General features: G+C 44.0%; 1 protein-coding gene across 2 annotated transcripts in view; it reads right to left on the bottom strand.

Annotated features, from left to right (window-relative positions):
* RERG (RAS like estrogen regulated growth inhibitor) overlaps positions 1 to 9,351 on the bottom strand; it is a 132,148-nt gene extending 122,797 nt beyond the window's left edge. The window contains exons 1-2 of one of the 2 annotated variants that reach the window (XM_030542331.1): positions 9,136 to 9,351; positions 6,145 to 6,318 (exon numbers count right to left, since the gene is read on the bottom strand). In XM_030542331.1, the coding sequence (XP_030398191.1) occupies positions 6,145 to 6,205 (61 nt within the window). In that variant the 5' untranslated portion in view covers positions 6,206 to 6,318; positions 9,136 to 9,351. Of the gene's footprint in view, positions 1 to 6,144; positions 6,319 to 8,899; positions 9,112 to 9,135 lie in introns of those variants that run through there. The other variant, XM_030542338.1, reaches the window with a different exon arrangement.
* Between the last annotated feature and the right edge of the window lie 4,954 nt (positions 9,352 to 14,305).

Here is a 14,305-nt window from a genome sequence, read left to right as displayed (position 1 = left end):
TCTGACTCAGATGATGAAAATGAACATGCTTCAGTCTGCACTACTTTGGATCGTTATTGAGCAGAACCAATCATCAGCATGGATGCATGTCCTCTGGAATGGTGGCTGAAACATGAAGGGACATATGAATCTTTAGCAGAGTTGGTTCGTAAATATCTTGCAATGCCGGCTACAACACTGCCATGTGAATGCCTGTTCTCACTCTCAGGTGACATTGTGAAGAAGGCAGCATTATCTCCTGCAAATTGCAACCAAACTTGTTTGTTTTAGCAATTGGCTGAACAAGAAGTAGGATTGAGTGGACTTGTAGGGGCTAAAGTTTTACATTGTTTTATTTTTGAATGCAGCTATTTTTTGTATATAATTCTACACTTGTAAATTCAAATTTCATGATAAAGAGATTGCACTACAGTACTTGTAGAAAGTGAATTAAAAAGTAATATTTCTTTTATTTTTACAGTGAAAATATTTATAATAAAAATAATATAAAGTGAGCATGTAGTGGGCCAGCGTGGCTCCCCTTCTCCCCGGAGAGGGGCGAGCCCCACCGGATGCCAGAGTGGGTGGAGCTATGGAGCTCTGGGCCCGCCCCTCAAAGGGTCAGGTGACGACCCAGAACTATAAAGGCTGGCCCTCAGAGCTCAGTCAGGCCCCAACAGCCAGAGAGATCAGACGTACCTCAGGGAGCTCGAGACTGGGAGACTCCGGTGACCCAGGGGAGCCGCCCAGACTGGCTCCCCTGCACTCGTTACTGGGAGGAGCTGCCTGAGCTTGCCCGACTCGCTATCTGGCGGAGCTGCCGGAGCTTCCCCGTGCTCGCTATCTGGCGGAGCTGCCAGAGCTTCCCCATGCTCGCTACCCGGAGGAGCTGCCGGAGCTTCCCCGACCCTGCTACCCAGAGGAGCCACCGGCGTTACCCTGCCCCTGCTACCTGGAGGAGCCGACAGGGCTTCCCCGCGCCTGCTGCTACCCGGAGGAGCCGCCGGCGCTACTCTGGCCGGACTATCCTGAGGAATTCCCGGACCTACCACCTAGCCCTGGTCTCGATGAGCCTATGCTCGTGGACTCTTCAGAGGCCGATGTTAGGACCCAGGTAGGTCCCGAGGAGGAGTACAGAAGCAGCCTGGGGGCAGCCGACCCCAGTCAGGCTGCGGAGTTGCCGGAGCCTATGTCAGTGTGTTGCGGTCAGGATCCCCACTGACTGACCAGCGGAGTGACAGTCACTGTTAGGGCCCCGGGCTGGGATGCAGTGGAGTGGGAGGGTCTGCGTCCCCCCTGCCACCCAACTCCTGGCTGGCAGACTCCCTGTCTCCCTGGCCGGAGGAGGCCAAAGCCTGAGCCTACTGACTCAGCGTTTGCTGCCCCGCCCTGACGAAGGGCTGGGCCTTTAAAGCTGTTACTATTGCTCAGCCCGGACCAGGGGCCTGAGCCTATTGACTCAGTGTTTGCTGCCCCGCCCTGACCAAGGGCTGGGCCTTTAAAGCTGTTACTATTGCTCAGCCCTGACCAAAGGCTGAGCTTACTGACTCAGCATTTGTTACCCGCTCTGACCTAGGGCTGGACCTTAATCTATTGCTAGTACTACTCAGTCCTGACCCAGGCCTGAGCTTACTGACTCTGTGTTTGCTGTCCACCTTGGCGTAAGGCCCAGCGCCGCATGGCTGGTACGGCAGCCCTGCCGGAGGGCCTGAGCCTCTTGCCCGCCACACGGACAAGCACTGCAAGGACCACCAGGCTAGTTTCCCGGACCAACTGAAGTGGCGTGGGCCGGCATGGCTCTCCTCCTCACCGGAGAGGGTCGAGCCCCGGCCATACCCGTGTACAGAGCACCATACATTTTGTATTTTCTGTTGTAATTGAAACCAACCAATATATTTGAAAATGTGGAAAACATCCAACAATATTTATATAAATAGTATTATTGTTTAACAGCACGATTAATCATGATTAATTTTTTAATCGCTTGACAGCCCTAATGTAAACTACTGTGAGCTTTAATTCTCTATTCCATCCAAGACATTGTGGAGAGGGGAGGACACCGAAAGCTGGTGGCCATTCTCATTCAGGGCTTCCTGGCTCCAGTGCAAGTGCACCCTAACTTATGCCAGTGGAGGACTGGGTAGAGTAGAGCTCTGCCATGCCCCTTCCCTGCCTTTGAAATGCCACTGCCTTTCTTCTCCTTAAGTGGGGGTGGGGTGTGGTTGAAACAAGAGACAGCAAACAGTTCTGCTGCTCATAAAGAATTCTCTATCCATTATCTGCAGCCAGTTTAAGGCCCCTTTGCATTGTTTATGCAGTGCAAACTGGCCTTAGCAGAATGGAAAATGCAGCTCCTGGTGTGTTCGTGCATTGGAACACTTCCACTGGTTTAACTTGCACAAGATAGAGAGACTGTGTACCGAATGCTCATTTATTGCTCAGTGTAATTCTGAAGTAACCTTCTTAGCTTCAGTGGAAGTACTCTTGATTTACACCTGTGCAAGTAGATTTGGGCCTCTATCTTTGAAGGGTTTACATCTAGAGAGAAAAATAAAATAGGTGAGGTAGATTAGCAATGAAATCTATTGGCCTTAATCTGGCAGGATGATAAGTAAATAGTGGCTATGTCTGAGAACAGATTTTATGTAACCATTTAAAAAACAAAACCAAAAAACAAACCAAAAAACCTCTAGCCTAGAAAACCTAAGAGCAAGGAAACCTGACAACTAGCAGCAAGTGTAGAAATTTGTCTGGCTTTGAGACTTCATCACTCATGCTCCATCCCACCTTTCTGAGAACCTTGAATTAATATACTGAAGGAAAGAATAGGAAGTCTTACTGAACACATCCTATTAAGTGGACTACTACATAGATCAGAGTAAAGCCCTGATCTTACTGCCAGTAACATCAGTGGTAAAACTCTCATTGGCTTCACTGTTGCATGATGGAAGCAGGGCCAGCTCCAGCTTTTTTGCCACCCCAAGTAGGAAAAACAAAAAAAGACAAAGCTGATCGGCGGCACTTTGGCGGCAGCTCAATTGCGCTGCTTTATTCTTCAGCAGCAATTCGGCGGCGGATCCTTCGCTCCCTCTCTTCCTCTTTGGCGGCACTTCAGCAGCAGCTCAAAGAGGAAGAGAGAGCCTGAGGGATCTGCAGCCAAATTGCTGCCGAAGACCTGGACATGCCGCCCCTTTACATTGGCCTCCCCAAGCACCTGCTTCCTTCGCTGGTGCCTGGAGCCGACCCTAGATGTAAGCCTAAAATTCCCAAAGCATCCTGTCCCAGCACACTTTGTTTCTTCTGCAAAAAATTCTTTATCGCTACCTCAGCTTCAATCATTCCCAAACCCTGATCAAGAACTGTGAGGGGAATCTTTCCAGGACATTACAATATGCTTCTGTAACTTCACAAATGTTCTGCTTTTAGGGAGGGAAGCCAATAAAGGCTTAAGACAGACTAGAATCTAATGTCTTGCCCTGTCTGGTTAAATGAGGATGAGCCAAAAAAGAGAAAGTCAGTGACCTTATTTTGGAATGACTCTCTGGTAATCAAAACAGTCTTATTTATTGCCACATGTATTTCCTTCTTCATATGCATCTAGTCCACTCCAGTGTCTTGAGTCATGTTCTGGCTTTTAGAACTTGGCTTAACTTCCAGCTGTCTGGCTTAGTCAAGTCTAGTACTGTACATTCAGAGAAACCAGAATTTCACACACTACATATCATAAACTGGACACATATCTTGATGGAAAATTATATGGACACTCTCAAGAATCTACATCTCTCTCACAAAAAAGCCGCTTAGAAGGCAGCATCTATTACATCCTAACACTGGGCCTTTCTGTCCACTGCAGTTTGCTCTCTGGGGACTATTTTGTCTCTCATCCTGCTCATAGTTGATCCACAATAACAGTCTCAGTATTGCTACCACCTGATATTAGCACAGACGGGAATAATTGCCAGAAAACCTTAGTGTAGTGAAGGCCATAAAGGGAAGACCAAACGTGAAAACTGTACCACTCGCATGCTAGATGTTCTTACGAAGGACACTGCTGATTACTTTTGACTGAACTTTTAAAGTCTCTTTTTTTAAAATAAAAGTTACGAAACCTCATATGAAGAGAAATATATATTGTGTGTGGAGTAGGGAGGGGTTAATTTTGCTGAAAAAGCTTTTTGGGAGAGGGGACACTTGGGAGGGAGATTCTCCTTCATTATTCTGAATCCAACCAAAGCATTCTGCTAGGCAACCACAACCATAAACAGAGTTTGACTACAAACAAAAAGTGAAACTAACTGGCCTTATTGCACTGTCCAAACTGACTTGCAAAACTTAAATAGGATAAATGGTAGAAAGTAAAGGTAGATTTGTTACAGCACTTCCAGTTAACTCATCTGTGGCATGATAACACAGATAAGGCAATTTAAATCTTTGTTTTTAATCTTAAGAGCATCCTTTTAAATACATTATGTAAGTAGATATGATTGAATTTGTGTTGCCTTTGTGATATGATCGCTATAATGTCCTCTGTCCCATATACACTCTTCCTTTGTAGGCTGATGGAAGTGAGCTATTTCACAGATATTTTCCTGGTACAATATTTTCTGAATAAACACACTTGGGTCCAAATTAACTAAACAATAATAATGTTTATGAGCCTCATCCTTAGTTGCTGTAAACTAAAATACACTTCCAGGGAACTGCACTGATTTTCAACAGCTGAGTATCTAGCCCTATGTTCTTAAAAGCACACACTGTAACTTCATGTTGCTCACACTTGAAACAAACAGCTACAATACATGGTACCTGTGGAGACTAGCCTTATATTTTGCAAGGTCTCAAACTGTCACAGGAGGTAAATTAGGCTAAGAGATGCCTTGCCTTCTGGTCCTATTGTCTGAAGTGTATATTAAGGTGGCCCTAAATTTGTCAAGTAAATGCAAGATTACAGCACTACCCAAGGTAGCTTGTGCACCTCATATCACTTATCAGTCAGTACTTGTTTCTACAAATGCACCATTGTGCTACTCGAAATACAAATGGTGCATCTCATGCAAACCTTCTGATGTCAAAATCCCAGACAATATTGAGAAAATAGAGCCTGGAATGAATAGTTTGGTAGAAAAAGGGTGTGTGTGTGTGCGTGTGTGCGTGTGCGTGTGTGTGCGTGTGTGTACTTTTTTTTTCTACTGAGATTGTCACTTGCTGATGGGGGTTGTTTCGCTGGGCATATCAATGGATTTGGCAGGTTAATTTGGCCAGCAGCTCACTAAAGGGCTCAGTAATTCCCTGGGCACTGAAGTGGGTGGGAGTTATGTGACTCCTCTGAGCCTAAATTTCTTTTAACTTGCTCATTCAAAGCTAATTTTAAGTGGAAGCAACAAGGAGGGATATTCTATGTAAAACAGACGCCAGCTGTTTCCTCTCCACCCTGCAGGAGGCTAAAATAGGGATGCTGTGAATAGGGTCAGTTGCTTTATCCTCCTCAAAACAGGGCAAAGCTGGGTCATCCAAAAAGTCATCCTGATCTGGTTTGGTCCTTCCACTTCTCTTCAGAATCCTGTGAAAACTGCTGTGATATCACACAACTGGTTGTTAGCTCCACATCACTTCCAGTGCACTTTCCTAGGGTCTGATCCTGTGAGTTGCTGAGCACCAGAAATCCCCACTGGAATCAATAGGCACTGCAGCACTCAATACTGCTCAGGACAAGTGCATTATTCTACCTGGGCTCTGACCTCCTTTTGTATAGGGAATTAAAAAATAATAATAAACATGTCGTAATCTGAGCAAGCTATGTAGGGACAAATTAAACAATGCTAGTCTATCTCCACAGAAATCAATAGGAGTCTTGGCATTGACTTCAAACAGTAGGCCTGATCCCACTTCCATTGTTATACTATTCCTTTTATTTGCAGAGCCTAGAGCACGAAAAATAGTTTGGAAAGCTAAATTAAAAATTAGGGGCCTGATGCTGATCTCTCTGACACCAGCTTTACACCTATATCATCCCACTGGCTTCTCTGACGCTCTGCATGATTTACACTGGTATACATAAAATCAGAGGAAGGCCCAGCTGTTTTCTGCATGCACAAAAGAACACTGGACAGAGTGAGGAAAAGGCCACCTGATCAAAGACAGAAGAAAAACAGACAACAGATATACCTGACTTCCCCACACCGGCTCGACCAAAGATCGCCAGTTTCACTTCTGCACTTTTAGCCATGGTGGGAAAATGGAATGCTGGAGAATTCGCTGGATTACCCAAAATTGAGCAGACTGAAGGTTCCCAGGTCCCGTCTTCAGCTTCACCACGTCATTGTGACTTCTGCACGGAACCTTAAAGCGGTGTAACACAGTGAGTAGGCAGAAATCAGACTCTTCCTAAATATTTCTTTATTTAAACCATAAGCTAATGTCCTCAAACATGGAGGTAACAATACTGACACCTTTGGTGTTTGTCACCATTTGTGTAGAATATATATCACATTAGTTTTCTAGCTCAGCTGTTGAGACATGCCCCTGTGACACTTTGTTGAACAAAGGTTCTTATTCAATAATCTTCAGTGCTCAGCTCATAATGCCATATAAGGTTTCCTATTACTTTTTTTTAAAGACAGCTCGGATAGCTTATAAGTTACTACTTTTGGCCAAACTAACTTTAATGAATTTTATTTTACAGAATATATTTAAAAACCATAAGTATTAATTAATCTATTTGCAGATAGTTGAACTCCCTTTCCCTTTCCCAAACCCTCAATTATTTCAAAACCCCAATTACTCAGCAGCAGTTACTTAAAAGTCTTCAACAGTTCTAAATATTTGCACCTTGCCCATTCCAGTAAACAAAATCTTTACACAAAATTCCTTGATGGCCTTTGTGTAAGTTGACTCAGCTCTGATGTAAATATTCAGAAAAGTATAGAGCTAGAAAGGGACACTGAAGTTTCTCTTTATATAAGAATGTTCCTACTATCTCTATTGCCCTGCTGTATGATCTTCAGCGTGTTATGTCACCTCTCTCTGTGCCTCAATTTTCCCATCTGTGAATTTAAGGATAACTAAATTTACTTTCCTCTGTAAAGTGCTTTGAGATTTATGGATGAAGGCACTATAGATGATTAGTATTGTACCAATACTACAATTTTGTGTGGGTGATTCATGTCACCAATTACACCATAGTATAATTTTACTTCTGTACACAGCATGTTTCACAAAAAATACCAATCTCTGTTAGAAAGGTTTGCCAATATTTCTGTAGAAAGATGTAAGATTATTTTAATCATAAATATCAGCTATATTAATTGCTACATTAGCACTACCCACACTAAAGCAATAACACATTTCAAGCAACTTTGTGAAATAAAATAATGTTTTATTAAATTTTCTCCAGAATACAATATGTTGCACAAATCTTGTCCAATGTACTTTATTTAGAGAAGAATATGAATATATTTTTGAAATCTCATTCTTCTGGTTTATCTTGCAGAAGAGTAAATGACAAATCATATTAATCCTATACAAGCATTTAGAAAGGCAACATCTTTTATGAATTGTTTCATCTACCAGCAGAGAGACAGGAATTTAACTCCAAAAAATGCATATATTTACCTTCCAATTGCTAACCTAATAAAGTCACACTTGTGTGCTTTGCCAAAAGCAAGTCATGTAAAATCATCTGTAGCAAAACTTGTTTTTCTTACTCTAGTTCTGCTCATGGAAGAAAGACATAAATGTGATGCGGCCAATACATTCCTCTCACTTTCAGCTTTAGATAGGAAATGAAAAATGCTACAGTATGCTGGCAGAAGAAAGTACTTAAATCAATCTGTACTATATAATCCCTAGTTTTAATGGCTCTTGGGGTTTCCAATACACGTAACTGCTGACAACCCTAAAAACCATCTTGCAGCTTGGGCCAGATTCTCACCTGGTGTGAACTAGAGTAGCTCTGAAGTCAATGGAGCTATGTCAATTTACACTGAGAATCTGACCCTTACTGTTTAAAGAGATGGACACTTATTTCTAGATGACTATAAATGCACACTGTAAATTAGAGGGTTTCAAGTGTCCCTTTTCTATATTTACATGCTACCTTCCTCTAAAACACATGGGCTAGATGCCAGTCTGGTCTATATCTGGAGTAACTCCAACAGTTTGATTTGTTCCTTATTTACACTACAGCAACTGAGTTGAGACTCTGAACCCCATATTTCTACATCAGAGCAAAAGAGAGAAAACAAGACAATGTGTTGCTATAAAACAAACTCTCTCTAAGTAAAGATTGACATACTACTGAGTGTACTCTGGCTCCAGAAGAAATCCAATATTCATTTACATACTCAAATGTCATTGAAAAAAGTATGAATGCTGGTTTCTCACCAAGAATGTCTTTAAAAAACTATGAGCAAAGATTTCCTTCTCAATCAGGCCTATGCATTAAAATAAAAAAGGTGTATTTGGTTTAAGTCAACCACACAACTGCCATCCCCTCTTTAATAAACAAATACTAGTCCACACATTAATTTCCCTTCTGATTTTCTGTAGGTCCCTGCCTCAGTGTCTTATCACAGCAAAAGAGCTGAGAGGCATATAGATCTACAGTGTGATCTAAGGGATACTTTGGTTCTCTTTAGTTTTCTGACCTTCAGCTTGCAAATGTTTGGCTTTCCATATGTGATAAGCACATCAAGACAGTCCCTGAAATAATTACAGATCGCTGCTCCAAGCCCACTGCTGTCACTGATTAAATAATACAGTGCAACAGGTAATATTTTGCTTTCCTAATGAAAGGGCTGAAGGAATCGTCCCCCACTGCCGGGCAGATAGACAAGCTCGCAATGTGCTCGCCACCTCGCTACTGTTGTTAAAATTAGTAGCCAGGAGGGAACCCCAGAAGTAGAGGTGTCTCCCCTAATACCTTCCCATGCAGATTCCGGAGAGGATCCCAGGAAGCCCATCCTCTTCTAGCTCTGCCCGATTTGGGGAATCGCCGAGGAGATAAACCGGTAACAATTAGGCAGCTTGTTTGTTGCTCTTGGCAAGGCGCAAAAACAGCGGCTGGCTTTGCTAGGGTCCCTCTCTTGCTGCAGCAGCCCCTGGCTATGTGCGCGCTAGCCCTATTCAGCCAGATGCCTCTTCGTGCATCAAACTCACCTCTCCGCACCAGTGAAGCCGCGCGAGGGTGACTTGGGAGGAACTGGGATTCAGCGCTGGTCTTTGTTGCCGGCCAGCTCACCTAGCGGGGTGATCAGAGAAAGGAGCCGACCTCAGCCATCGTGGGTTGCCCGTAGTCTCCTTTCTAGTCCCTCTGCCGCAGAATGCGGAGACTTCACACTGCCCCAGGCAGGACCAGCTCCCCGCGGCAGCCTTCTCCTGCCGGCTACCGCAGCCGCAAGAAAGCTCTCTGGCGCCCCCTGCAGGTGCTCAGGCGCTAGGGCGCGGAACGGGCTGCAGCAGGACCAGCATTGAAGGATAAGGGGTGTGTAAAAGGTTCTGAGCATGAGGTGTTTCATCTATAGCATAGGGGCAGGTGAAATGGAGACTTCCCCCTTCTAAATGTGTAGCATCGGAACTGGGCCTACGCGATCACATGAAACCAAGATGCTGGCTTGAGCGGAGCAAGCCGTGTGTGCAAGAAAATGTGCCAGGGGCTGGTAGTGAGAACTGTGGCTAAATGCCCAACCCAAGTGGGAGAACCAGGAGGGAGGAAATGCCGTGAGTGTCTGTGCCAGCCAGAAATGGAAATTATAGAAAGGGTTTCTGCCTTAAAAGAAACTCAGTCCAGAGACTTTAATGAATTTAAATGTATGCCAGGGAGAACGCAGTAAACTTTAGTTCTCTGGGTTGAGCTTGCATCAGCTGAAGTCAAATGGGAGTTTGATCATTGCCTTCAGTAGGACTAGGAGTCAGACCTTAAGGAGAAAAGTTGGAATCACTCCATGTGTTTCTAGATAAGGAATTTCAAGCTGTGTTTAAGTTTGGGCACACTAAGTTTCTGATTTACAGGACCATTGACTTAAGTGGCAGCTGTGGGTTCTCAATACCTCTGAAAATCAGACCCTATATAATAACAAAGTTTAGTATCCAGTGGTGCGATCTACACGTTTTTCCTTTCAATCTGGCTAGGGACCACAACTATCCAATTCAAGAAACAAAAGGCATGTTGCAGTATGGGCTTACTTTCATAGAACCTGATCCTACAACTACTTACTACCAGGACCAGTGTTTACTACGAGGAGTAGTCCCTGAAAATAAACAGGTGACCTTGTAATCAAAGGGTGGACAATGGGGCTAACTCATGTTAGTAAAGTTAGTCATAAGTGTTTACAAGATAATTCCTAATGGGACTACTCATAGTAGCAAGTACATCATCTGATAGGAAGCGTTTGTAAATCTGGCTCATAGTCCTTCTATGCTAAATCATATGACTTGATTTGCTGCATATTAGATATCTTAGGCCAAATTCCTGTCTGGCGTAGATCTGATGGAGTTAAACCAGGGAGGAATTTGGCCCCTTAATTTTTAGCTGTGTCCAATTTAAGAATATCCAGAATACAGCCCTTCCTTACAAGCTGAGCCACTGAATTTCTTTGTGACATTTGGTAAGTCACTTACCTTCTCTTAGTCTGCTTTTCCCCACTGCTAAATGAAGATAATGACTCCTGCTAAGAGTGTTTGTTTTGCAAGACATTAAGGTTAGTCGGTGGTAGGGCTGAATTCACAGTCTCCCAGCCTTGTACTTATTCCACTAGAAGACCACCTGGCTTTGGTGTAGGCGGGAAAACTACACTATGGTTGTCATCCTCCTTCTACTGTGTTCAGGGTGAATTTTTTGCACACATGAAAAAAAGGGCTTTTGAGATTTCACCCACTCAGCTGTGAATAATCCAGCCCCTCCACGTTTTGCAAAAGTCAACATTCCAGGGGTTCAAAGACAAGAAAAAAATCTTGTAAAAATGAATTAAGAAATGTAACCCAAAGTTTCTGGATGTTTGTTTTTTCACCCATTTCGTTCAGCACTGTTCACAAGCATTCATCTGTGCCTTGTCAAGTTCTAGAAATGTGGAATAGTGAGGGAACTAGGTTTTGCCTGCCCTCTCTAGCCTAACAATAAAACAGTGTTAAGGCTGCTACAGCCACCTTCTTTCCTGGGCTGTAAACCATATCTAGTTTTTATGTAATTTTCCTCTATCAATCCCAAAGTATTTTACAAAGGAGATAAGTGTCATTCATCTTGTGTGCTATAGAGGGGAAATTGAGGCAAAAGGGCTTATTTAAGGCCATATTTTAGGCTAGGGCCAGAGCTAGGAATAGAATTGAGGTCTCTAAATCTTAAGACAGATGTGATCTAGTGGATAGAACCTTTATCTCCCTTTTTACTGACTTGTCCAATGATATAGGGATACCTTAGTAATAGCTGTAAACCAGAGGTAAAAGGTCCTCAAAGATCAGTGGATTTGCTCCTGTGTTCAGGTTCCAACTCATCTCTAGTGCAATAAGTGAGCTAAAATGGCAGTAAAGGCAATCACCCCCCTCTTCTTAGTGAGCAGAAGTTAAATACAAATTAACTTAACATTAAGCTCTTCCACAATGATTCAAGTCTCTCTCATGTAGAATAATAAGAGCACACCAGAGAATTAGGAGGCTGAGGCTTGCAGGGTCTAATCCTGAGAGGGACTGAGCACCCACAACTCTGTTGTGTTCAATGGGAGCAGCAGACACTCAGCTCCTTCTCAGGATCAGCTCTTAAAATAGCTCGGTTGCTTATCGAACAAAGGCAGCTAATTCAAAGGCAGATTTTAAAGCTGTGTTGCAGTTTATATTTTACTTGTTAAAAATAACTGCTGCGGCTTTAAACCTTCTCTCAACCTTTGGTTTACATAATTTAGATAAACTGGCTTTTCCATTCTCCTGTGTGAGTAACTGGTACATTTCTGTTTTACATATGGGGACATATGTGTCAGTTTCAAGGGCTGGCATTTGGGTTCTGCATCTGTAGAATTCATACTGCAGGGGGGTCATTGAGTTAGATGCTATGGCAGGATTGACAAACCAATGGGTAATTTCTTGACCACCAAAACCTTTTTGTAGCAGTGCAAGCTGCAGTAGTAAGGGTAATTAAAACTCATGCTCCTGGTCATAAGCTGATCACTATGGGGAACAGGAGAGAATTTCTTTCATTCATGAAAAACCCTGCATAGACTATATTCAAGATGAGCAAGAGTCCTTCTTCCCTTGCCATCATCGGAGGGTGGAGGTATAGGCCAATGCCAGAAACAGGAAGCCAGGCTTACTATACCAGTGATCTTATCCAGCATGGCATATCCTGTGTTTGACTGTGGGTGAAATCCTGACCTCCCCCCGAAATCAGTGGGAGCTTTACCATTGATTCCATCTTCGGTGCAGGTCTCCTTGCTCCCTTTGGCAGGTAACATTGCACTTGAGTGCTTTTGAAAATGGGATTTAGGCTCTTATGTCACCTAACCTATAGCTCCAGCCACGCAAGCAATCCCGGAATCAAAGCCACATATAAACCCAGGCATAAAGGTTTTGGGTAAGGACAATGGGAGGGCATGGGCTAAACCCCAAGTAAGACCCCAGGGTGATCCTGCAGTGAAGACATAGCCACAAGTGTGTCCAACATGTTACCCAAAATGTGTATCTACTGGAAGGAAAAATAGTAGTTACAGCATGGGGGGAAAATTGGGACCTGGAATTATCAGTTGCAGTGGAGCACTGATGAGCACACTTTTTGGGAACAGATGTTTAAGGAAGCACTGGTTAGAAACAGGGATTTAGCAGCCAAGCCTTCTTCTGGACTCTGAATATGGAAATTGTGGCCATGGAGATGTTCCAAATGGTAGGCGAGGAGCAGAGACTCAAACTCAACCTCTTCAGTGCAGAATGATTTATTGGTCTGAACAGACAGAGGAACAGGAATTAAAGCAATAAATAAAGACCCACACAAACATTTACTATTGTTGCCTGTGATAATCCTAGTGCTAGAGACAGTAACTGGGAATGCTGCTTCCTCTTAGGCCTGATCTACACTACGCGTTTAAACCAAATTTAGCAGCGTTAAACCGATTTAACCCTGCACCCGTCCACACAACGAGGCCCTTTATATCGATATAAAGGGCTCTTTAAACCAATTTCTGTACTCCTCCCTGACGAGAGGAGTAGCACTGAAATCGGTATTGCCATGTCAGATTAGGGTTAGTGTGGCCGCAAATCGATGGTATTGGCCTCCGGCGGTATCCCACAGTGCACCATTGTGACCGCTCTGGAAAGTAATCTGAGCTCAGATGCACTGGCCAGGTAGACAAGAAAAGCCCCGCGAACTTTTGAATTTCATTTCCTGTTTGCCCAGCGTGGAGCTCTGATCAGCACAGGTGGCGATGCAGTCCCAAATCCAAAAAGAGCTCCAGCACAGACTGTACGGGAGATACTGGATCTGATCGCTGTATGGGGAGACAAATCTATTCTATCACAGCTCTGTTACAGAAGACGAAATGACAAAGCATTTGAAAAAATCTCCAGGCTATGATAGACAGAGGCCACAGCACAGTGCTGTGTGACAAGCGTAATGGAAAGCCAAAGAATCAAATGGACGCTTATGGAGGGAGGGAGGGGTTACTGAGGACTCCAGCTATCCCACAGTCCCCGCAGTCTCCGGAAAGCATTTACATTCTTGGCTGAGCTCCTAATGCCTGAAGGGTCAAAAACACTTTCCCAGGTGTTTCAGGGTATATGTAATCAATTTACACCCTTCTCCCCTCCCGAAAGAAAAGGGAAAAAAGACGTTTCTCACCTTCTTTCAATGTCACCCTATGTCTAGTGCATGCTGCAGCACTGAACACCAGCATCCCCTTCCCGGTGGCAGACGGTACAATATGACTGCTATCCATTGTCATCATCAACCCGTGCATGCTCCTGGCTGGCCTTGCTGAGGTCGGCCGGGGGCGCCTGGGTAAAAATGAGAATGACTCCCAATCATTCCTGGCAGATGGTACAGAACGGCTGGTAACTGTCTTTATGATAGCAACTGGAGGCTGAGCTCCATCAGCCCCCTCTTCCTTTCATGTCTAAAGAAAAGATTCTGTACTGCCTGGACTATCATAGCAGCGGGAGGCTGGGCTCCTCTCCCCCCGCCACCCTTTAATGTCCTGCCTGGACTATCATAGCAGCTGGAGGCTTCCTCCTCCTCATTTTATCTTACTAAAAAATCAGTGTTTCTTATTCCTGCATTCTTTATTACTTCATCACACAAATGAGGGGACACTGCCATGGTAGCCCAGAAGGGTTGGGGGAGGAGGGAAGCAAC

Source organism: Gopherus evgoodei, chromosome 1, assembly GCF_007399415.2.
Source record: "Gopherus evgoodei ecotype Sinaloan lineage chromosome 1, rGopEvg1_v1.p, whole genome shotgun sequence".
Classification (NCBI taxonomy): domain Eukaryota; kingdom Metazoa; phylum Chordata; order Testudines; family Testudinidae; genus Gopherus; species Gopherus evgoodei.
The sequence above is the reverse complement of the archived record's forward strand: the minus strand, read 5'-3'. Positions and strand labels throughout refer to the sequence as shown.